General features: G+C 42.5%; 1 protein-coding gene across 50 annotated transcripts in view; it reads left to right on the top strand.

Moving 5' to 3' along the window:
• Sorbs1 (sorbin and SH3 domain containing 1) overlaps nucleotides 1–24,829 on the top strand; it is a 228,688-nt gene that overhangs the window by 169,560 nt on the left and 34,299 nt on the right. For 26 of the 50 annotated variants that reach the window (XM_058581107.1, XM_058581109.1, XM_058581108.1 and 23 more), the window contains 6 exons: nucleotides 1,417–1,500; nucleotides 5,589–5,654; nucleotides 6,235–6,336; nucleotides 10,238–10,287; nucleotides 19,693–19,865; nucleotides 22,464–22,549. In XM_058581107.1, the coding sequence (XP_058437090.1) occupies nucleotides 1,417–1,500; nucleotides 5,589–5,654; nucleotides 6,235–6,336; nucleotides 10,238–10,287; nucleotides 19,693–19,865; nucleotides 22,464–22,549 (561 nt within the window). The remainder of the gene's footprint in view (nucleotides 1–1,416; nucleotides 1,501–5,588; nucleotides 5,655–6,234; nucleotides 6,337–10,237; nucleotides 10,288–19,692; nucleotides 19,866–22,463; nucleotides 22,550–24,829) is intronic. The other 24 variants (XM_058581127.1, XM_058581132.1, XM_058581130.1 and 21 more) reach the window with 2 other exon arrangements.

Here is a 24,829-nt window from a genome sequence, read left to right as displayed (position 1 = left end):
AAGTGCAGTAATGGTGCAGATTCTCCTAGGGTTCTGGGAAGAAGGGGCTGGTAAAGATCACCAAGACAGTTTGCAGCCTTTTCTACAAGCTGCAAAAGGGCTGATAACTGATTTGTTGAGGAAAGCACGTCCAGGAAGCACTGCTTTGTGATGGTAGTTGAAGACCTGTCCATGGTGCATGATAGCTCTCTTCAGCTCGTAGCCTGGAGGTAGTTAAGTTTCTTGTATGGTGTTTTCAACCCCTGTAGAAAATACATACATTTTATATTTCCAATTGTAGAAAATCATCGTACTCTTATTTATGATTATCAAAGTTTTTTTTAAAAAACATACATATATGAGTTTAATTCAGCCATGAACCTCAAACACTTTTGTCTGATGTGAATGCATCTCCAGGGTATGAAGGAGGAAACCTGATTCTTTCTAGATATTCATTTTCCAACTGATTATTTTCAGAAGTTTATGTTACTCCCCTGAGTAAGGTACCAGCCCTTTGTACATATTTGATTAAACATTAAAGCCAAAAAGTCAGATTACCAGTCTATGTGATACCTTTTAGAGTTATATGAAATGAGAAATCTTATTTTTTGTAACATAACCTAGAAGTTTTCTTCCCCCTGTTCTGTTATCTGTCTTGTCTGGCTTTTCCCTCACTTAATTTTTTTCTAGTTCTTTAACATTTATTTGTTAGAACACAAAGTATATTCTGTCTGTACTCATCTCCCACAGATGCTTGTTTAAAATGTTTTTTCACTTGTGTTCTCTGTTCTTACTTATGTCATCTTCCACTTTGCTGTGTACAGGACATGGTTTCTCACCTGTTCATGTGCCATTAAAGATGCAGTATTAACCAATTGGCTTTTATAAAGTGTCAGTATTTTCGTTTATTTTGAAAACCTCAAGGCAACCTTACAAATAAGCACTAAAACTGTACTAGCCCATAAAAACTGTTTGCTCTACTCAACTGGCATAAATGCTCAATGTTTGGTGTGCTCACCAGTTTATTTGTTCATAACTAATAGTTCTTTGCAAGAGGAAATAGGGGCTTTCTTTTTCTCCCACAGTATCGAGAATTATTGAGGAATACTGCTATGCCCACATTCAGATTTCTTGTGAGGAGCTACAGTGTGGTGCAGAGTTCGCCATCTCTAGTCCATTTGCCTCTGCTGTAGGACTGAGAATGAGTCACATGCGTCTCCCTACCTCAATTTCCCTGTTTTCATAAACACGTCCTCTCCCTCCTGTTTTAGCTCCCTGATTTTGCTGATGTCAGTAAAAAATGGACCATTGCTGCTGTTGAATGCAGCTGCTGGAAATCCCTGGAAACCACTGCATCTCTACTGGCCTGTTCCTATGTAATCTTTGCATAATGTTATCCTTCTCTTTCTTCCATTTCCCTATCACCAACCCCTATAGAGTCGGGATATAAGCCCAGAAGAGATAGATTTAAAGAATGAGCCTTGGTATAAATTCTTTTCGGAGTTGGAGTTTGGGAAACCGGTAAGTTTAATAGCTTCAGTGGTTCTACACCTTTTTAAATAATGCTGTTGATGCATTGTTGCTGCTAAAGGATCAGATCCATGTGTGAGGAATTCAGAAAGTGGGGAGCAGTCAAGTAGGTTGTCAATAGTGGGATTGTCTTGTCTTATTACAACCTCTAAGTTTTCCTTACTTTACTTCACCAAGAGAGGACAGTGAGCTCTGGAAGAATACCTTACCAGAATATCCCAAAGAGCACAACTAAACCGTTGCTTCTTCTGGGACCTCCCCATTGACACCAACTATCACAAGCTTTGTGGATGGCGTTCTTTCTGCCAATGGTTCACTGCCTTGCCTAAAGTCTGTATGGCATGCTGAAGACAAACAGGGAAATGTGTTACATGACAGGATGGCCAGCATGATTGCTGCCTCAAGTAACATTTTTCTAAGCACCTAGGTGAGGCAAGTGCCTGAATGGATCACAAAAAAAAAAAAAAAAAAAAAGTTATTTTTTTCCTCTGTGGGTGTAGCTATAAATGCAGCCCCAGCCCCATGATAGGCAACTTTTAAGAAAAACATTTTATAAGTTAGAATAATATTTTCCAACATTTGGAATCGAGGTTAGAAATTCTAGCAAATGTAGAGTTCAGACTAATATCTTGCAGCTGCCCGTATGACAACTCTAAATTGGCTTTTGTACAAATTGACCTTGATACTTAAAGAAGGGTTTTCTTAGCCCTGCACACAAAGGAATATCAGACAGAAGGGATAATCGAGCTCATCCATCCACTCGAGATGACTAGACATTGCCTTTAAAACTCTACTTACTATAAAACCTTAATTATTACAGATTCTAAAAGAATTTGTGGGTGGAGGAGATAGCATAAGAAAACATTTTATTAGGTTTTGTATGAGATTTAAGCCGTGAAATCCAGCTTTTGAATAAAGGTGGATTAGGATGATAGTTTTATTTGCAGCCAGGAATTAACTTAATCGTTCAGTAAAAGATTAAATTCTGTTGTGTCTTTCTTAATAGAAAGAAGTTAAACTGGTACTCTAAGATTGACAATTTGATTTATCAATGCTGAGCTTTCTTTAAAAGTTCAGATTCATAAGTTGGGAGCACCTGGCTTGCAACATCCTACTTGTAGGAACAGGTGTTCTCTTCTTCTGGTCCCTCCCAGTGGCTGCTTAGCCATCCTCCATGAAGAGGGCCACCTAGGAACAGTGGAGAGGGAAGCATCCAGCCTAAACTGCCCCTCCTTTCCTCTCCCCTCCCCAAAGCTTTGAGGAGGGGACACCTCATTTCTTCTCCTCTCTCCCTTTTTTCTCTGCCACCATTTAAACATCAAGTCTACTCAAGAAATCTTTTCCACATTCAAATGTATAACAGTATCCTGACCCTTTTCCTTTTCTTCTTTTTCTTAAAACCTGCTCAATTATTGCACAAAAAAGCTTCTTTTGATATTCAGATAGTTCTTCCTCTTCCCCCCAAAAAACACCACGATTGATATATGTAACAATAATATGCTACTTTGATTCAGGAAAGCAAAAGCTATTTATATTAGGTTTAATAAAGTTTCCATGTGATTGTTTTTGAAATTCCTTTCAGAAGCCAAAAATTTCTAGCCATCTTCTCTGTCAAATAATTGAACTAGTTTTTATCTGAAATGTAAGCTTTTAGGAAAAAATCATGACTTTTTTTTCCCTAGTTAATTGTGATTGGTTTATGTTTCTAAATCATTGTAAACAATCTATCATTACATACAATATTTGTTGGCAACAATAGACAACATTGCTTTCCCAGCATACATTCAATGAGCTGGGAGTAGCTTGGTAAGTTAACACGGACTCTAGGGGAAACTGATCTGAGAACTGTACAACCATCTCAAACCAATACTGAGAACACAATCCATTTGTTTATTGGGACCTTCCTATAACTTGTATTCCTATTGCTTTAAACACCCTTCATTATTTAGACTTAGAGATACTTACAAAATGGCCTCTTCTCCGAAGCCACACACATTCCTTGCACCGACCTCCTAATCCTAATGGGACTGCTCCCTTCTGTGTAGGTCTTACTTTAAAAGATAATAACACTTTTGAAGACTTGCCAAAATAACCTAATCAATGCCCATATCCTGAGGAATCGCATTGAGATAAACAGTTCCTTAATGGCTTGAGGCACCTAAGAGTGGGCTTATTATCAAGTTGAACCAACAGATTTGGGAAGACAGTATGACAGGGAGAAATTTTTTCTTTGTCTTTCTGCCTCAGCCACTATGGACCACAAAGGAGTAAGAGACATAAAATGGTGTAAATCTTGGGAGTTACTTTGGAAATTTTTCTAAACATTCAGAAGCAGATGAAATAGAAACTCCTACCAAATCACATAAATTACCATTCCTACCTTTTTTTTTTTAATTGTTGTTTGCACCAGCATGAGTTCACTTCCCCTAAGTTAAGCCCACCAGAAATTTGGCACTAGACTTTTACCTTGAACTCTTCCTCAACTACTTCACTTAAAGCCACTTAAAATGAATTTAGCAAGATTCAGACTATAACAACTTTTAGTTCAACAAGTTATCACACAGCAGCAAATAATTCAAGATTACAGGGACCATTTTGGGGATGGCTACTTAAAACCAATTTAATTTGTAAATACTATCTTGGTTTTTTGTTTACTGTTTTTTTAATGATAAAGAAATAAGTAGGGGTAACATGTAACTATAAAAAGACTACTTCCCAGATAAACAGTCCAAATGTATTAAGTGCTAAAGATAAACACTATTGTTAATATCATTTAACTTTACAAAATGCAGAATATACATATACAGAGATGACATTACTGATCTGTTGCCATCAGTGGTGAATGTATTTTGGATTACTTTTCTTTTGCAGATTCATTACAGAGAACCTGAATATCAGCTTTTCCTTCTCCTTTCTCCTCTAACTTCTACAGAAATTGACATGATTTTCATCCACAACTCAAGGCCACATTTCTCAACACAAACCAGTTGGAATGTTTCCAAAGATTGTTTATAATGAAAGTTGCATAAAATTGTGGGAGCTCAGTAATGAGATGTTTCTCATCTCCTCAGAGGTCCTTGTCTAAGAGATTTCAAGTAGGCAAGAACAAGAAAGTCCAGGGCGCAGGAGAGAAGCCCCAGAGTTAGAGGGAGGCTGAGGCAGGAGGAACAGAAGTTCCAAGCCAGCCTTAGCAACTTAGTGAGACACTACCTCAAAAACAAACAAACAAAACAAAAAAGAAAGAAAGAAAGAAAGGGATGTTGCTTTGGAACTTCTGACTATCCTGTGCTCCAAACCCTTCCATTGTTAAATCTACAACAACCACCCAGAAGATTTCCATCTTAGGGATGCAGCTTTTAATTCTAACATGAAGGGTTAAGTAGAAAATAAAATAAAAATAAAAATAACCTTACCAGTCTACTGTTTGAATTCTAAGTTTAAACTCTCTAAGGAGGATGGAACTGTGTCTTTACTGACAACAATATCTTTAAAGTCTAGTTAAACTATAAAAGGAGAATTAAAAACCACCACTATGAATTTGTCTAGTGTACCATTTCTGCCTATTTTGTATGAAGGTTTTATTGCTACAAACTACAGGAAACACATATAGTTCAGTTTACCCTCCATTAGTCAAACATCTAGATTCACATATTTGTTAACATATAATGAATTATTTTTTTTTTACAGTAGGGAAGAATGTTTCAAAAATGTATAATATCCAGTGTTAGTTTGGAAAGAATAAGGGGGGATTTGAAAGTTTCTGATTTGGTTCAAATTTGTGTTAATGCTTTTTTGGTTTTTCCCTTTCCTTTTTGTAAGTTTTCAATACTTAGAAGCTAATGCTGATTTGCTCTGGAGACACAGTCGTTAAAAACACACTTCCTAGTTAATGATTCCAGGTCCTCCCTGGGGCAGGCAGCCTCAAGTCCTCAGGCAGAGTCCCCAGCCCTTTGCTTTGAGTTGGCCTCTCTATGTTGGTACAGTTTTCCCAGTGTGCCCCTCCTTGTTTGAGCCAGCCTCCATGTTTGTCTTTATGTCTTTATGCTCATTTCTTCATTTCCTCCTCTGCTTCCCGTCAGCCTCCCAAAAAGATATGGGATTATACTCCTGGAGACTGCTCTATCCTTCCTAGAGAGGATAGAAAGGTAATTCCGCTGTGCCTCCTCCGTGGACTGTGTGTGTGCTCTCTAGCCTTGGTTAGTGTGAGTGTTGTGGGTTTGTTTTCTTTTTTTAAGTCATTTTTTTTCTTTTTTTTTTTTTTTTGTTTTTTGTTTAACTTGATAACTTTTTTTTTTTTTAACTTGGTGATAAAACTATTTAACAAAGTTTCTAAGACATATACTAATGTTTAGAGGTTTTTAAAAACAATTACTTATTCTTCTGACATACGGTATGTGCCACAGTCACTTAGTCTGAAAAGATAGAAAGTAGGCTTTTTTCTTAAAGGTAGGGTGTTTTTTTTTTTTTGTGGTATTGGTAGTTCTCGTTAGCAAGTAGAATAGACTTTTGAAGCTCTGATACTTCAGGATTTCTGTTGTACATGCCTAATGTTGCATTCTCTGTTTTCATGTCTTTAATTTCTAATGAGCTCTTATGATTAACTCATGCCATCTGGGCCTTATTAAAGTATAACACTAAAAACTTCATTTTCAAACTTAACCTTCCATTCTGTCCCCTTTCGTCTAAACTAAAACATTCTTTCCCATCTTTTCTTTCTTGAACCAGACTAATCTAGAAAAAGATCTCAACCTCTGCCAAACAGAGTTAGAGGCAGATTTAGAAAAAATGGAGACGATAAATAGAACACCCAGTGCAGACCTGCTACAGGTATTTCCCGGTTTTTCTCATGCTGTCGGTTCCTTTTCAAACTCTGCTTTGTTTTCCTCTCTGTTCTATGGTTTCTGATGTAGTTGAGGTGACAGACGGTGATGCTGGTTATTTTAAGCTGCATGGCTTTCTGACTCCTGTTTGAGACCCCACCCCACTGCCAATTTTTTGTTTGGATTCCTTTTGAGCTTGGCATCTCCCTTAAAGGGCATTTTTCAAATATGCGCAGAGTGGCTGGTGATTTAAACTTGCTCCCCCGCTCCCCGCCACAGCCTTACCATTCTTTTTCTTTGCTTTTTAGAGGGTGACCCTTTTAAGTTCCTTTCCTTTGCCTCTGTTTGGCTTCTCTGAATTTTCAGGGAGTTATTTTTTTCAGGCAAGTTCCTTGTCTTTTTTTGTTGCCCTGGGAGATACCAACCTCAGAGGTCATTTTCAAAAACATAGCAGAAGTCATTTGAGTGCCTTTTCTGTTTAAGTCCCTGTCAAAGCTGTAGTATTTATATTTTAAAGCTCATAAAGTTCTCAATGAAAAAGTGCACGTCAGAAGTCAGACAGCCTAGCCATAAACAAGTATTGGAGACCGAACCTGCATCAATATTTTTAAAGGGAGCTTTGTCAAAATGTCATTTATTAATAGGTAGGGGAGAGAGCCAGGTGTGGTGGTGCATGCCTGTAAACCCAGTGGCTTGGGAGGCTGAGGCAGGAGGAACAGAAGTTCAGAGCCAGTCTTAGCAACTTAGTGAGAACCTGTCTCAAAAAAAAAAAAAAAAAAGAAAGAAAGAAAAATGGCTAGGGATGTTGCTCAGTGGTTAGTACCCCTGTGTACAATCTCTGGTCCAAAAAATAAGTAAATAAATAAAAATAAAAGTAGGGGAAAGAGAACCAGTTCAAGGTAAATGGGTTTCTGAGGACAAACCAAATTTTTGCAGAACTGTCCCCAGGACTCCCTGGCAAAATTAAGGCGAGTCTTAGAGGAAAAGCTAACTTTAGAGAAAGTTAAAAGGAATGTGGACACTGCCAAAGAGGCCAAGAAGGTCCCTGGACTATGGCAGGAAAAGTGGAAAGCACTAACAGATTCATGTTATATGGAAGCAGAACTAGGACAAAAAGGGTTGGACCACCAACACGAGGGGTGTGAACAGTGATGTGGATGTTGGAAACTCAAACCAGAAAAAGGATGGAGTAATCAGGGGATTATGGTAGCAACCACTGTGGGTTCAATCCCTGGTAAGAGCATCCAGTGTCCAAAGTCAGTGAGCTGCAGGATAGGCAGGGCAGTTAGATTCAGAGATCCAGAGACACAGAAGGATGAGGAAGCAGCATAGCCAGTAGTTAGGCCCAGGCCCTCCCTTAAAACTTGAAAGAGGTATAAGAAGTGAGTCACCATGCACACAATTGAGGCAGGTGGGTGATTGGGATTGGGGGAAGCTGGGCAAGGAGGAACCTGGTGTAGTTACTGTTGGATTGAAACTTCCAGTGGGGTGCAGACCATAGCAAGTTCTGGAATAAGAACTGTGGTGTCAGGTAAGTCCTGATGTGGGCTAGGATACAGGATGGGAGGTCTGTGATAGGTTGGCCAAGAATGAATCAGGAGGCACTTTTTAAAGTAGTCCAAAATAATGTAAGCTTCCGTAAGCCATGCAAGGATGGGAGGCAGCTAGAGAGCCCCTGATCTAACTGCTACCTTCCTGAGGGCAGAGCGTGTTTCCCAGCACTCAGAACTTAAAGAAGTGTCTGGTGCCTCTGTGAATCATCTTTACACTGGTTCAGTTGACTGATGCCTGTTATTGGTGTGAATATGTGTGGGATGTTGCTGGTGGAGTCCTGCTCCGACACAAGAAGAGAGCCTTTGCCTTCAGGAACTTGACAGTTCAGTTACACTTGTAAGTAAAAGATAGCGGTGTCTGCTAAGAGTTAAATGAATGGCATGGGCTCTGAGGGCCCCAGAGAGAAGTCTTATGGGAAATCAGGAAGACTTCTCAGAGGAGTTAGCCAAGATCCAAAAGGGTGAATGGAACTTAAGCACATGGCAAATAGAGGATGTCCATTAGAAGCACTGGGAAAGCATTGGAAAGATCACAGAAGCACAATAATTAAGGGATAGGACAAGATCTTTTGGAATGAGAATTTTAGGGTAAAAATAGTAGGAGGTAGGTTTGGGAAAGAGTCTTGACCCTGGATTGTAGAGGTGCAGAGAATATGGCTAAGGAGATGATGAATTTTGCCCTCAAATCAGTGATGTACTTCTGGAAGTATTTTAGGGAGACTAATGGCATTGCTCTAGAGAGGATGAATTGAGGGAGAGGACACTGGAGTCTCAGAGGTGAGTAAGTTGTGGCTGTAGTCCAGGCAGGCAGTGAAGAGAGCCCTTACAGAGGGCTGGGAGATGGGAGAGAGACCACCCAGGAAATTGCAGTGGGACATTTTACCTAATTGGTGTGAGGGACAAAGAACTGGGAGAAGAGAGAGAGACAGACATCTGTAAAGGAAGTATGAGAACGACCCAAGTGCTTCAGAGAGTCCCAAAACATGGACTCCCAGGAAAGGTCAGTGGAATTGATAACTAAGAAATTAGTCAAGACTTTGAAGGGCGCTGGCTGAGTAGTTGTTGGGAGTTAGATATTTGCCAATGATGAGGGAATCCGGCGGAAGTGCAGCACTGATTGAGAAGATGTAATCATAGAAGGAAGGAAGGGAGTGGGATGTTCCCTGAGGATGTCACAGTGATGGAGACTAGGGCAAGGTCTTCCAAGGTGGAAGAGCAGAATGGAACAGATGCAGAGAGGTAGGAGATTCAAGATGGAGAGAGGAAGGTCAGTGAGACCAGGGTAGCCAGAGGGCTGGAGGATGAATGTGGAGGTAAGAGTTGGTGCTTTCTCATCCTGGACAGAGATGCCCTCAAAGATGAAAGGTGGGTGTTTTGGCAAGCAGAAGGCAGGGTGAGTGAGCCTCCATGAAGGCCGCCTACTCTGTGCCATCTCCTTTCCCTCTTCCACAGTCTCTCCCTTTTCTTTCTCTTTCTCTCCTGTCCCTAAATGTCTCTTCTCCAGATAGCTTGTTTTCTTTAAAATGATTATTATTATTTTAAATAGGAGTATTAATTTTTTTTAAATAGGAGTATTTTAAATAGGAGTATTAATTTTTACATTGGTTTATTGGAAAATAAATATATTGAGCCCTTCACATTTTTCTCTCCAAGACAACAAAAGAGACCCTAACCTACACACTTATGTTGCTTTCTCTCTGCATGTAGCTCTTGGTGATTTTCTTCTTTTGTGTGGTGGCCTGTAGTTTCATAAAGCATTCCCTGAAATGGTCATTAGTAGGTTTTTGTGAAATTATGTTTTTCCCCATTTCCACACTTTTCAATCTGCAGCCATAAACAAATTATCTGAATACAGTGTGGTCTTTCAAAATGCATTTTTGTGTGCATTCTGTATCTAAAGTGTTGCATTACCCTCTCTCTGGATGTGGTACCTCGGGTGCATGAAGGGATCTGCAGTGAGCACAGCAGGGGAGTCTGAGGGCTGGGGAAACGCTGGTGAAGGGTGTGCTGTTGCATATTGGCCCAGAGGAGGACCATTGCCTGGTGGACCTGCAACTGAAGACAATTAAGTCAGGAGGCCATCTCCTGACTCACCCAGAGAGCTGTGGCTGTATCAACTGGAAGGAAAAGTCCAGAGCATGGAGAACCCCTGTGCCCTGAAAGCTTCCTCTCCAAGAAGAGCACCACCCTTCACCAGCACCAGAAACCTTTGCATCCAGGCCCCTTGGCTCCTAGAGATTTTTGTCTAAATTAGGAAAGGAAAGTGGCTTCTATCTTGTTCCCTTAGCTTGAAATCTCTGAGACAAAATAAATCATCTACAGATTATTATTCTTTTTTTTTTTTTGCATTTGCAGAGCTCAGCAGTCAGCCCCTCTCTGGACATCTCCCCAGAGCCTCCTGGATAGTAAGTAGTCACTCCTCATGTTTTGGACCCAGTGTGTTATATTTGTGTCCATCTAATGGCTTCAAATGATGTACAGTTTGATGTCCGGTAGAAATCTAATTATAGTGTTCAAGTTATTCTTTTGTTTTCTCCTTCTCTTCCTAATTAATTTCGTGATGACTCATACTACCTTTAATAAGCTTTTCTTCATGTTGATGTTTTAACTTTTAGAATGTGAAGTTATTTGTCTTTGTTTAGAATCCGTTCTCCTTTATAAATTCTTGGGAAGGGGTATGTGGCTGCAAGGGAGTGATCCTGCTGGGATAGCTCGTGAGGTTGGGTCCTCAATCTAGATCTTCCATGAGGAACTTGGAGCCAGGAAGGGGCCAACTTAAACTTGAGTCTCACATTATGTGGGACCACCCCAATAGATTCTTAGAACTCTGCATCCTCTACTCAGTTCTTCATGGGGTAACCATCAGCCTCCTGTCCATCTCCCCCAAACCATTATAAGTCCTCTACCAGATTGTCCTCCTCTGAACTCAGTTATGAAGTTATCAGCCCAGCTGAGGGTTTTCAGTGCTTTTACCCCCACTCCATTAGATAGATGGTAAATGGCAAACATTCTAGCTTGTTAATAGGTACTAACTGAGCCTCCTATGTCCAATCTCATGATAGTACCTTGTGTGGCTCTTATTTCTGCTGCCATATACCTGAATTATATTTTATAAATATAAGAGTTAATGATGCATAAGGGCCTTAAGGACAAGGCCCTCCATCTCCATTGGTGCCTGACACACCCAATAAATTGGGGAAAGGAGCTGGTTCTGGTAGGAGCATTTCCTGTCTTTACACCATTATATCTGCAGACTGTTCTTTGGAATATGAAAAGAAGGAACAGCACAGCACAACCATTACCTGTTCCATTTGGGTTGGTAAAGCCACAATGAGCAAAATTGCTGTTTATAGACTTTTTTTATAAGTATTATAGTCATTTGAGTGTGTCCTGCCTACCATGCCAATGCAGGTACTAGGCAAGAGGAGTTTCATTTGAAAGTTGGCTGGGACTTGGGTATTTCAGTGGGAAGATGGAAAAACTTTAATCCTTTTAGAATAGTGCTCAAAAGCTCTAACAAGAATAACTTGGATCCATTATGTTAATTTTTCTTCTATAAATATGTGTGCTTCACGATTAATATATCCCAGAGTATAAGAAAAAATTGAGAAGGTATATTAAGATAGCAGCTGGAAGGAAAGTTACTTGCCTTCGTGGAGAGTTCCCACCTTGGCTTCAGAAGGCAGGGTATACTCTCTTGTACCCACTGTGGGGTAGTGACCAAACCACCAGTATGACACAGAAGTGTCCGGGCTGAGACATGCCATTGGGACCTCCTCCCCTTTCTCCCTCTGCTCTCGTTTCTGAGGCTTAATTTGTTGAAGAGCTTCCAGTGAAGCTCTGCCTTCAGCTGTAAGGGTGATAATTCACAGGTCCCCTAGATCCCAGGAGATATGCTTCCAGAGGTGAAGGCCACCAGATGACCTTTGGTGACCTGCGGGTAAAGGGCTTCCTCCAGGCCACAGCTCTCCACAGATTCTCCTAGGACCCCAAGGCTGCCCCTTTGTTACTAGCTTGTCACTTTGGCCTTGCTGACTGCACAGTGTCTGGTTGGAATCTTCAACCAGGCCTCTCCCTGCCCTCACTGGTTCAGGCTTGCCCAGTGTTAACCCTGCTGCCTGGTCTCCCCCTCTGCCTCTTCACCCCTATCTCTCTCAAGGGCACAAGGAAGAGAAGGCTGCTTCTGAGCTCAGTGATCAGATGAATTGATTCCTTAACTCTTCTGGGTTAAGGCTCTATGCTATATTCCTATTCATAGGAATGAAGATGTTGTCCTGAGTTGGTCAGCATTTTGTTGCTGTGACCAAAATACCTAATGAGAATAACTTAGAGGAGGAAAAGTTTATTTTGGGTTCTTGGATTTAAAGGTTCAGTCCAAGGTCAGTCAACTCCTTTGTCGTGGGCCTGAGGCAATGAGGCAGGACATCATGGTGGAGGGTCATGGAGAAGGAAACCTCAGTTTATGGCAGCCTGGAAGCAGAAAGAGGGAAGGACAAGACACCCCCAGCCCCAGTGCCCCACCTGCCTACAGTTAGTACCCAGTTTATTTACCAATCCACCAAGTGGATTAATCCACTGATGAGGTTTTATAGCCCCATGATCTAATCATTGTCTAAAAGTCCCTCCTCTGAACCTTCCTGTATTGAGGACCATGCTTTTCAAAGCGTGAAGTTTTCAGAGGACAATAAAGGTCCTAACGATAACAGGTCCTTTAATAGTTTGGGGAAACACACACACGCGCGCGCGCACACACACACACACACAGACATGTTTGCAAATGAGAAGGCAAAGTGGCAAATGAATGAAGTAGACAATAATCATTAAAAGTGTTTAGAAGGAAAAGTAGCTACCACAGGCTGCCAGAGTGAGGAACACCCGTCTTAAACTAAAAAAAAAAAAAAAAAAAAAAAATATATATATATATATATATATATATATATACACACACACACACACACAAATTAACACTTATTGAGCATTTACTATGCGCCAGGCCTTATGCTTAACATTTTATCTACCTTACCTTGTTTATTCCTCTCAACATTCCAGGATCAAAATCCCCATTGCATAGGTGAGGAAATGGCATGTTGGGGTAGTGTAATGCCCACAGTTCCTCAGCTGGAACAAGGAGCGCTCTATCCATAGTAGGAACAGTGAAGTTCTGGGATAGGGAACCCCGTGTCAGCAGTAAAGTCTCATCTGCATCATTACTGATTCCAGTTTGGTAATAAACTAGCAGAAGACATAGCAAGGTTCTTTGTTTTTTGAGCCATCACATAATTTAAGCAACTCTGTGTAGGACTGAAGGGGACTATTACAGGTTTTAACAGAGCAAATCGTTTTTCAGGCATTCTGAGCATCCATAAAGATATTTGATGTGTCAATTTATCAACTTATTTTGAATAATTGAAATAGGTTTCTAAAGACCTCTGTTTTCCAGCCATAGTCAGCTCTTGTGAAATACTTGACAGTAATAGATAGTTTCTTCTTCATTCTTCTACTGTTTGAGGAATTTTCAGTATGAGGCTTGCTTTTCTCCTGGTTTGTTCAAATGCATAAGATTTTTTCTTTTTTTCTTTTCCCCTCTGTCTTTTGTTCAGGGCTTGAACCCCATAGCGTTTGTCACTCTATCCTGTCCTTTTTATTTATTTAATTTTTATTTTGAAACAGGGCTTTGCTAAGTTACTGAGGCTGGTCTCAAACTTTCTATCTTCCTGAGGCTCCAGAGTCACAGGTATTATAGGTATGTGCCACAGCACCCTGCACACTTTTCCATATTTGTTATTGGTGAGAACCAGCCTGATACAAAGAGAAGTGTGCAATAAATGCTTGCTGGATAGATGGACGGTTCTGCAAATCTCAACCCAAATCCAGCTTGATTGGCACTGAGGCATCTTGCACACTGATTCTGTTCCCTTTTGCTGGATGGCTAGTGATGATGTACTCAAACTTTATCTAACCCAAGGAATGAAGAAAGCAATTCCAGATGGCTCAGGTTCCCAGCTTTGTGGCAATTGGGGAAGTGATCACGCTTTTGAAACCTACTTTTGTGTCTTGGACAGACTACAGTTCAGAATTTTGTTAATTAGAATTGATTATATATCACATGATATGAAAGGAGCTAGGAACAGAGGAAGAAAATCAGCCATAGTCCTGATCCTGATGTAATGACCAGTCCTAGCCCTAAAAAAATATTCTTATGGTTACCATCACAGTAATGTCTGATTTTTCTTTCATTTCTCTAGCATTGTCAGATGTATCAATTAGTGGGAACTACTCATTTTCATCATTGCTTGATATTTCAGTATTGATTAGCCCTCATGTCTTCTGTGCCTAACCAAGAGAGCTTTACTCTATTTGGCCAGATGGTGGCACTCAAGAGCAAGTCACTGTTTCCTAGATATACAAGATACCAGAGTCCCCTTAATCTGACTTAAGAACACACATAACCTGAAGAACTATATGATGTATTAGAGATTCCCCTGGCACCTGAAAGTATATCAGAAATCCATGTGCATGTAGGCATTTACTTTCAGAATCACTTATTCCACCAGTGCACACTAGGTACCAGGCATGCAAAGACTAATAAAATAAATTGCTTCTGAGGGGTTCAGGTGTAACATGGGAAACAGACTGTGAAGTCAGTATGATAGATAGATGCAATGATGAGACCCAAGAGGAAATGAGCACCCCTTGTTTTGTGGAGGAGGAAAGGTCAAGAAAATGTGACAATATATTATAAGTATAAAAATAATTGTGTCATGCATTACAAAAGACTATAACTTGAAACTTAGAGTGGATTGTCTAGATAATCCCTTCCCCTGTAGTTAACCACAGTTACTTTTTGTTTTTTCCTTCCTGAAATCACCAAATTGTTTTGAACAGTGAATGTGAGCTCCGACTGAATGTCCTCTACCTAGGAGAGTGATCGAAACAGAGGACGTGCTCAGTAAATATTTGTTGAATGGATCAATAAGTAGTGTGACAGCAGGAAATATTTTCTAGAAATATCACTAGCAGTGATATGCAGAGATGATTGGAGGGAGTCAGGCTGGAGTGGTGATGGTGTATGTGTTGCAGGGTTATAGGTGAGGGATGGTGAGATGCTAACCAGGAGATAGAGTGAGGAGATTACTGTTGGCTGTGTCAAGAACCCAGAGAAAGCAGGGCCTGGTTATTGATTAGATTTGTGTGGCAAAGGGAGGGAGAAGGGAATTGATTCGTGTGGTTTTCTGGCTTAGTTAATGGGAAGTGGCAGAACAGAGCTGGATTTGGCTTGGGATGTGTCAGTCTTAAGATTCCTGGGAAAATCCAGGTGGCGGTGTCTAGAAAGCAGTTGAATATGTGTCTGTTTCCAAAAGAAAGGTCTGTATAGATAACAGATTTACAGGCGAGGTCTTGGGCAATCTCCCCATACCTGTTAGTATTGCAGATGAATGACATCAAAAGCCGAGAGAAACAGCCTGCTTTCAAGTTTCTAGACAACAGGAGCTTGGCTTAGCTGCTCCACCTTCCTTGTTGGAGTCAGACTGGAATCTGGCCTTCCAAGACCTGGGCCACTGCCTCCAGAGCCTGCCTATTAGCACAGTTGGAAAAGTTGGCCTAGGATAATCACTTTATTCTTACAGTAGCTGTGTTTTTGCTGAATCCTCTTGAAACCCAGCAGCCAGTTCCGCATGTTAGCCAGAGGCTGAATTCTCTGCCTGTCTCCTCTTGGCTTGCAGTGTCTGAACCCAGATCTGGCTCAACTTGAGCTGCTCAGAGCTGAACTTCTCAACCTGTTTTTATTTGTTTGTTTGTTTTTGGTTTTTTTAGACTTAACAACAGTAACTGCTAATCCTTATTGTACCTTTGAGTCCAATCAAGCTTTGAGTCCCAGGTTGCTTCTCTCATCTTCTCTGATCTACCTAGATATAATGAGGACCCAGCAACTCTGTGACTTGGGCGAATGCCTTCACCACTCTGGTCCTCACTTTTCTTTTTTGAACAGTGAAACAAATGATGTCTGTCTTTCCAACATTAGGAGAGCTGATGGAGATGATACACTTAAAAACATTGTTCCAGAGCTCTTATAGACTGTTTTCTAAATAAGCCTGCCTTAGTTGCAAAATGTTACACATCTGGAAAAAGTATTGTTTTGTCAGCTTTGATATCAGAAAGAAAACAATTGGCTGTAAGCAACTCCATTCTGAGAGGTTTCCTGAGTGCTGGTTTGTGGTTCTGTGGGAAGCAGGAAGAAATGGTGATATGGGGTGGAATGCAGCCAGAGAGTGGGCTGGGCCAGGGTGAGTTCTGATGTCTGGTAAGGTAGGGAGAGGTGTAAGATTCAACAGTCGGCTGTGGCTGAGTCATGACAGAGTGAAGTTAACAGGAGGTCAGGAAGATGGTTTGGAAGTTCTGACCAAGGCTGAGGTGATTCAAAAGACGGTAAGGGCAGCAGGACGGAAGCTGCTATCAAAGTCAGTCTTCAATGGTGAAAGAGGTATAAAGGGCTTTAGGCTGTGTCCTCTTACAAAATATATCTCAGATACCACATCTATTGGTTGGCAGGGGTTAAGGACAGCTACACTTGAATCATTTTGTAGCTGGGGTTATTCAAAAAAGGGGAAACAGTGTCAAACTAAAGGACAAAATCAGAAAATACAACGGAAAAGAAGGGGTTGGGCTGGAAACAGAAAATTTAGAAAAGGGTCAGGTTCAGTTTTAACTAGGTAAATTTAAAGTTAAGTCTAGTTTAACTGGCCTTGCATTTTTAGAAATTAAAATATAGTGCCACTGCCTTGCAGGTCACCTTCAGTGTTCCTCAGCAATCTAGCAGGAATTGAGGTTCTTCTCAGAACCTTGGGGTGGAGGATGGACATCTATGAGCTTCTCCTGCAGACAGAATCAGGTAGGCCAGAGGCTGCAAGGCTGCAAGGCTGGCAGCCCCTTGGCCCCAGACCTGGTCCCTGAGCCTGGGAAAATGTGCCTTTTTCTGTAGGAGTGTTGCCTGTAGGCAGGGTGAGAAGCACCACTAAGGACAACCAGCCTGAGCCTGGCTTGTCCTAATTCCCTGCAGTACAACTCTTTTCTCCATGGTGATGGTTTCAGGTCACTGATGTCAGGAGACAGGATCCCTAAAGTCAATTTAATATCATTCTTATACTTGGAAAAGAATTTCTCAATTCATAATTTCATACATCAGACGTGTCCTTAATCAGATCGCATATGCCAGTTTTAGTTTTAGAAAATGTGAAATTTTCTTCATTCAATAAATATTTATTGAGTCTACTCATGGAATTTATAGACCAGTCAGCTCCTGCAAATAAGGACACAGTCCGGGAAAGAGCCTGGTCCCATCCTGTCCCTCTTCAAGGTTTCTCCCAGTGAGAGGTGAACCCTGGAGGCTGCTCTGTAGACTTACTGCATTTGCATGTTTTCAGCCCTGAGAGTCAATTTCCTTTTCTCTTAGAATCCCTGTAATGTTCTATCATGGCTGAAGAGAAGGAGAAAGCATTTAATCCTTCACCCAGGCCAGGGAGAATGAGGAGGGACCTGGGGGAGCCCTGATGTCTGCCCCACTTGGTGTTCCCTTGAAATTGGGTTTGAGCAGCTCTTAACCAGTATGGGCAGGAGTTGGGAGGGACATTTTCAGTGCTGGAAGCACTGGTGTTGCTCAGGGGTCCTGAGCCATTCTAGGGTGGGGACATTACTCTTCCAGACAGTCTCTGCTGCTTCCATTTCAGACTCTTGTGTTCTGATGCTGCTTGTTCTGGGGGTGTATACCTGGCCGGTGACACTGGATGGTAGTGACATAGTGGAGCTTGAGCTGCCTTGACCTCCCTCTGGCTCCTGCAGTGTGTAAGCCACTGCCTCCTCAGTGGTGGGGAGACATCCATCTAAAACAGCAACTAAAAATATAATATACCTAACAGTGTGGTTCAGGTTCCAGCTCTGCCATCCCGCTAACCTGCCTGCGGTGACAGTTACCCAATCTCTCAGTGCTTCATTTCTTCATCTGAAAAAAAAAATGGCAGAAGTAGGCTTGTGTGTGAGGATTAGAGAGAAAATGATCACTAGGCACTTAGCACCATGCCTCCCACATAGGGCATCTCACCAGGTGGCATGTAGATTAATTGCCATTGTTATCTGTGATTACGGGGACTTGGAGACTGGGGTTATACCCAGAAGGAAGGGCTAGCTTTATGGAATGTGGAAAATCTCTTCATTGATGGGTAGACAGAGGAAAGATGGATGGATAGATAGGTGACAGAGCAAATTCAGCTTGTGTTCCCTGGAGAATCTAAACAGGAGAATACCCGTGTTCACTCTTATAATTCTTTAACCTTTAGTTTTTCTAGGTATTTGATAAAATTCATAATAAAATATTGGAATAAAAGAATTCCATCAAACTGTGAGTCTTCAGAACTGACAAATCCATAAAGATAATAGGCATCTAATTTCAGTAGGATTATAAGCAGCCTGGTGGTGCTGGGAGCAGTGGCACTCGCCTGTAATCTCAGCAGCTCTGGAAGCTGAGACAGGAGGATTGCAAGTTCAAAGCCAGCCTCAGCAATTTAGTGAGGCCCTAAGCAATTTAGTAAGGCCCTGTCTCTAAATAAAATTTGAAAAGGGATGGGGATGTGGCTCAGTTGTTAAGTGCCCCTGGTACCATGAAACAAAAACAAACAAACAAAAAAACCCAGCCTGGTGGAAGCCATTTGTTTCCTCAATAAGAGTGAGTGGTGTGTGTGTGTGTGTGTGTGTGTGTATACATGTGTCAGTGACAATGTTTCAGTTAGTGAGGCCATAGAAAAAGTGAGATGATTAGGAAAAGGGAGGGTATCAGCAAGTATGTATTTTTATATTTTTGTGCCCACCTCATTCCAAAAATAATTTGTGGTATCATGAAAAATACCTGGAGTTTAACAAGATAAAAATAAATGAAGGATATAAATGGCCAATGACTAATGCACATAGTGCATATCGTAAGGTTCTGGGCAAAAACTTTGAGTACAAAATTAGGCTACGAAGCAGGGTGTGGTTGTATTGTGCCTATAGTTCCAGCTATTGGGAAGCTTAGGCAGGAGTTCAGAGTTAGCCTGTGCAACATAGTGAGGCCCTGTCTCTTGGAGGGAAGAAGAAGAAGAAAGCACCTGCCTGTGATAACAAGAGCAAATATTAGCATATAGAATCCCAGTGTATCATTTTTCATGGTCACTGATTTTCCTAGGTACCCAAGATAGCTGGCCTCTCCTCCTTTCACTGCTGATTTTAATGTTCCATCAGCCCATGTGCTTATGCAGAATAATCTAAAAAAAAATAATCCAAGTAATGGACTTTTGGTAGCTGACATTTGCTGGCCACATGTTGGGCCACGCCCCTCCACTAATGTCCTTAACCATATGATCTTGTGTGTAGCACTGGGTCCCCAGCCCTCTCTCCTACTTTTTCTCCCATCCTCTCCCAGCCTTCCATCCTCAACCCTCCTCCATCCTTCTCCTGCCTCCCCCCCCCGCCCCTCACCTTTCCTCCACAGGCAGTGTTTTGCAGAGTTAGTCTTTTAAAGCACAAACACAGTCATCTCAGTTGGAGGGCTTTGTTATTTGGACAAGATTCCTGAGTGTCTAAGCCCCACGGACCTGTCTTTGTCTGTAGACATCTGTGTCTAAATCCCGATGCTCTTTAGAAAGCACAGTGCTTGATTAGGATGCCGGGAATTGTGTCTTGCCCTGAGCTTGTAATTTGCTTTTGAGAAAAATGTTACAAATGCTAACTCTTGTTCTTATCTCCCCCCCACCTTCTTTCTTTTACAATTACCTTTTTCATAGTATATATTCTTCCAACTTCCACGCAGTGAAGAGGGAATCAGATGGGGCTCCTGGGGACCTTACTAGCTTGGAGAATGAGAGGCAGATTTATAAAAGTGTCTTGGAAGGTGGTGACATCCCTCTTCAGGGCCTGAGTGGGCTCAAGAGACCCTCCAGCTCAGCTTCCACTAAAGGTAATTAACAGGGTGATGTCCGCAGGTCTGTCTCCCCTTCACACCTGTTCCCTGAGTGTTGGCAGCAGGCGAATCTCCTGTAACTGGAACCAACTCTGCCCCCTACAGATCCATATCCAGGCCTCGGAGCCCTCTTGTATCCCCTCCCCTGTTTTCTCGCCGGCCATTTTTCTTTCTGGTATTAATGGTTTCCCTCCCTCTGAACCCTGACCTTGCTCTCTCTGAAGCATTTCTGTCCTTTTTGTTCTAATACCCTTTTCTTAGAAATTAGCTGAGCTTCAGCCTTTCCTAACTGGCAGGGTGGCCATTTCTTTCGTTGCATCTTTGCACCTGCTTTGCAGCACAGATTATTTTGCTTCCGGACATCGACTGGAAATTTTTTAAAAGCCCATATGACAAACGAGCATGTTACCTCCTTTTTTTGGTTTTTTTTTTTTTTTCTTTTTTTTCTTTTGTAGCAGCTTTCAGCTTTAACCTAATGGGTCTGTTTATTTTATTCTGCATGCTTACCAGTGGATCGTAAAGGTGGGAATGCTCACATGATTTCTTCATCTTCAGTTCATAGCCGAACATTTAACACTAGCAGTGCTTTAGGCCCTGGGTGTAAGCACAAGAAGCCCCTGTCAGCTGCGAAAGCCTGCATTTCAGAGATCCTTCCTTCCAAATTCAAACCCAGGCTCTCTGCTCCCAGCGCTCTTTTGCAGGAACAGAAGAGTATCCTGTTGCCCTCAGAGAAGGCGCAGAGCTGTGAGAACCTTTGTGTTTCTTTGAATGATTCCAAAAGAGGCCTCCCCCTCCAGGTAGGGGGAAGCATCGAGAACCTTCTCATGCGCTCCCGGCGGGATTATGACAGCAAGTCCAGCAGCACCATGAGCCTCCAGGAGTACAGCACCAGTGCCAGGAAGCCCTGCCCTCTCTCCAAAAAGGCTGGGCTGCACTTCACCATGTTCTATCGGGACATGCACCAGATCAACCGAGCTGGCCTCTCCCTGGGATCCATCTCTTCCTCGAGTGTACGGGATCTTGCCTCCCACTTTGAAAAAAGCGGCCTGGCATTATCCAGGGGGGAGCTGGGGTCCAGCCAAGAGGGCTCAGAGCACATCCCCAAGCATACTGTCTCCTCCCGCATCACTGCTTTTGAGCAGCTCATTCAGCGGTCTCGGTCCATGCCGTCCCTGGACCTGTCTGGCAGGCTGAGCAAGTCCCCGACGCCTGTGCTGTCCAGGAGTGGACTGATCTCAGCCCGCTCAGCTGAGTCCCTCCTGGAGTCAACCAAGCTCCGTCCCAGGGAGGTGGATGGAATGAACTCCAGTGTGGTCTATTCCTCCCCGACATGTAGCAATATGGCAGACCACACCTTGGGCTTCAGGGGCCTCGTGCCTTCTGAGCCCCTCTCCACCTGCTCAGATGAGATAGACCGCTGTTCAAATGTCTCCAATGACAGCAGAGAGGGCAGTGTTCATGGAGATTTCCCCAAACATCGTCTCAACAAGTGCAAGGGCACTTGCCCCGCCTCGTACACCCGCTTCACCACCATCCGGAAGCATGAGCAGCAGCAGTCCTCCAGGCAGGCTGACTGGCGCCCGGAGTCCAGAGGGGACAGGAGCACCCTGCTCAGAAACATCTACCTGATGAGCCCCCTCCCTTTTCGGTTGAAAAAGCCCCTTCAGCACCATCCTAGACAGCCTTCCCCGGTGGGCCAGAAGCCAGACCTCCCTGGTCAGCCCCATCAGGATCAGCCCTCCTCTGGGGGGAAGCCCTTGGTTCCCACCCGCCTGTCTTCCCGACACGCCATGGCCAGGCTTAGCCGCAGCTCAGAGCCCCCTCAGGAGAGACCCATGATCCTGGAGGACAGCCCGAGGGCCATTAATAACGGGAACTCTGTGCCATACTCAGACCACGGCCTGGACAGGAACAACAACCCACAAAGTGAACTGGCACCATCCCGTGGAGGTGGCATTTTATGTGTTTGACCAGTCTCACCTCCCTGTCTCCACATGGCTTGCTCTGCCCCTTCCTCCCGTGTGTCCCTGGTGCTCATTTCCTTCTCTGTCCTTTGCTTCTGTTTGTTTTGCTTGGCAATTAACCATGGCTTGTAGTGGCTGCACTTCTTTAAAAACAGATCTCCCATGTCATTTAGACTAACCACCAAACCGTGTTTCGAAAGAAAAATTGGCCGATTAGCTCATCTGAGAAATGTGCCCATTTGAACTCTCAAGCCCCTTGCTGTTTGCACCAATCCCAGCCCACCTGTGGTTTTTGGAGAGGCAGCCTCTCTCCGTGGCCCTGTGTGTGTAAGTGTATGGTTTGTCCCCGTAGAGCCTGCACGATGCCTCTTTGTAGGGACAGTCAAAGAATGCCTTCTCCTTTTGTTCACCGTTTGCCTTCTGGTTAGTTTTCTTCATATTAAACTATTTGCAAGTAAACCTTAAAAGCACGAGGGAGAGGTGGGTTTAGGTTTTTTCCTTCAGAATTTGGTTATTGATCGTGAATCAATGAGGACTTTTGTTTATAATAAAAGAAAGGTGAAATCTTTTCTTGACCTGGTTTCACACTAAACATTTGCCTGTTTTTTAACACGACTTTGTTGTTTTGAAGATTCTGAATCACCGAGACATTTTATACCAGCTGATTACTTGGAATCTACAGAAGAATTTATTCGAAGGCGTCATGATGATAAAGAGGTAAATCTCATCTTTTTAAATCTCCTAACACTTGTGCAGAGAAAATCATGAAGGAAGTAGCATTCTAGACACCTATCAGAGGTAATGTGGTCCAGTGGATGGAAGCAAAGATTGGGGTTTTTGCAAATGACTTTTTATAGGTTCCATCAGTCCTCTTTAATCTCTTTTCCAAAAAGTGGGATCAGTTTCCCCATGGGCACTCAGTTAAAAGTACCTGGTCCAGCTAGCACTGCTGCACGGGAGGCACAGAGCAGCCTCTGCTCACAGTTTCTCTCAGTGCCTCCTGAGCTGGGAGCTGGAGTTCACTCTTCTGCCCTCCTCCCAATGCCTGCCTTGATATTCTCAGAGGAAGTCCACCCACGTTTCTCGCTCTGCCTATCCCTCTGTTGTCACAAAGCATTGTTCAAATTGGGAAGAATGCAGTAGGAAAAAGAGGAACATGAAAAATAATAATGAAAATCAACTTTGAGGAAGTTGCCTTTAACTTAGGGGGGGAAAAAAAGATGCCCCAAGAAGTTCTAGTAAGCCCCAGCCAAGAACTTCAGTGTGTGGATATTTACTTGGAGTGACTGAAATCTCTGTGCAGTAGTAGGAAAGAGCCCATTCTTCCTGGGATGTAGGGGGATGTAGGGGGAGGTAGTCCTGTGTATCAGCCCAATGGGCAAAATCCTAAGCCTCTGCCATGATAAAGCATTATGTTGCACACTTTTTGGGCTTTACATTCTCAGGAAAAGGGGTCAATACCTACTTTCTCTAATGAGTTAAAAGATGCAAGATGTGTTTGAAATAGTGGCTGGCAGGGGGCGGGGGTGTTTGTGTGTTAACAACTCTATCCCTTCCCCTTTTTCTGTTGCTGTCTTGAGCAGCTCTAGTGTTTAGGTGGAGTTCCTTAAGGATTTAGGGTAAGTTTGCCTTTGAGGAGAAAAGTATGATCATAATCATTGCTACCAGACAGTGAGACTAAAGACAAAAAGAAACTACCATTCCTCTCCCCATCCTCTAGGCATTCAGTACCAGCCCCTGGGAGGAGACAAGGGGAAGTATTTGATGTAAAGAATTGTTTATAATAAGGAAGTGCAAAACTCACTAATGATGAGTGTTCATCAGGATGCACAACAGATTGATTTCTAAGGCTCTTTGTTAAGTATTTCCTGCCCCTGAGATACAAGATAAGCGTAGGTCTGGACTGCTGTGATGAGGAAAGATGACATTCCATTCTAGTAATGGGACTCTAGTATACAATGTGTAAGGTTTTATGGTAGAATTTGTTCCTGCTACACAGGGGGGCATATTTTACTTACTTGATTTAACAGTTATTACACTATAAGTTGCTTACAGAATGTGAGCAGCTTGCTTCCTGAATGATGCTGACCCACAGACCCTGGAATGGTTTGTGTCTTTACCCATGTTTTTTTGGCTTCTGTGGTTAGACCACAGGCCTGATAGATCTACTGAGGTCACATTTAAGCTCTGGGTTGAGTGAGAGCTTCACTCCATCTGATGTTCGCTTCCTCTGATATTATTTAACCTTGTCCACAGTACCAGAGGTACAGTACTAGAGGTTTTGACAAGGGTGTGTGGCAGCCTCAAGCACAAATCTATGCCCACTGCAGGAACAACTGACACCTCCCAGCTGTGGGGGTGTCAGTCTGCACCACTTCATGCAAATGCTTTATTATTAACATTGATGATAATGGCAGTGCAGAAAATGTCCATCCCGGAATCGTCAGTATGGTCACGTAGCCAACTCCCTTGTTTTGTTCAGGAGAGAACCACAGCAAGGTGTGGCTTACCCAGGGCCACCTGGCAAGTTAACTTATACCAGAGACAGAACTAGGAATCAAGGCTCCAGTTTCCTGGGCCAGTGCTCTTTTCATGGTACTGTGCTTTGCAAAGCACTTTCTTTTCTCATTTAATCTTTATAGCCATTTACTGAATACTGGAAATGCCACAGCTGTTTGATGAGTTGTTATTTGTAGACCTGGTAGAAAAGTCAGGCCCACCATCCTTTGGAGCTAGATGTCATATGAGGTATTTAATTGCCTGCTGGAAGAAAACTAATGTTTTATTGAGCATGCTGAGAATTATCCATCCTAATTAATGCTTTCCTATAAGGGACATTAATCCTAGAAATGTAAGATTGTTGTGCTTTAGGAGACACAATTAAAAGTCTTTTCTGTTGGGCCATTTCAATAGACAATGAGGGCATTTGGTAAAAAGCAACATTGCTTGATTATTTTTAAAAGGTCTTTAAAAATAGAAATAAACTGGGTCCTGGAG

This window comes from Marmota monax, unplaced genomic scaffold, assembly GCF_021218885.2.
Source record: "Marmota monax isolate L192 unplaced genomic scaffold, Marmota_monax_Labrador192_F-V1.1 WCK01_AAM20220418_F8-fsc00004, whole genome shotgun sequence".
In the NCBI taxonomy this organism is placed as follows: Eukaryota; Metazoa; Chordata; class Mammalia; order Rodentia; family Sciuridae; genus Marmota; species Marmota monax.
The sequence above is the reverse complement of the archived record's forward strand: the minus strand, read 5'-3'. Positions and strand labels throughout refer to the sequence as shown.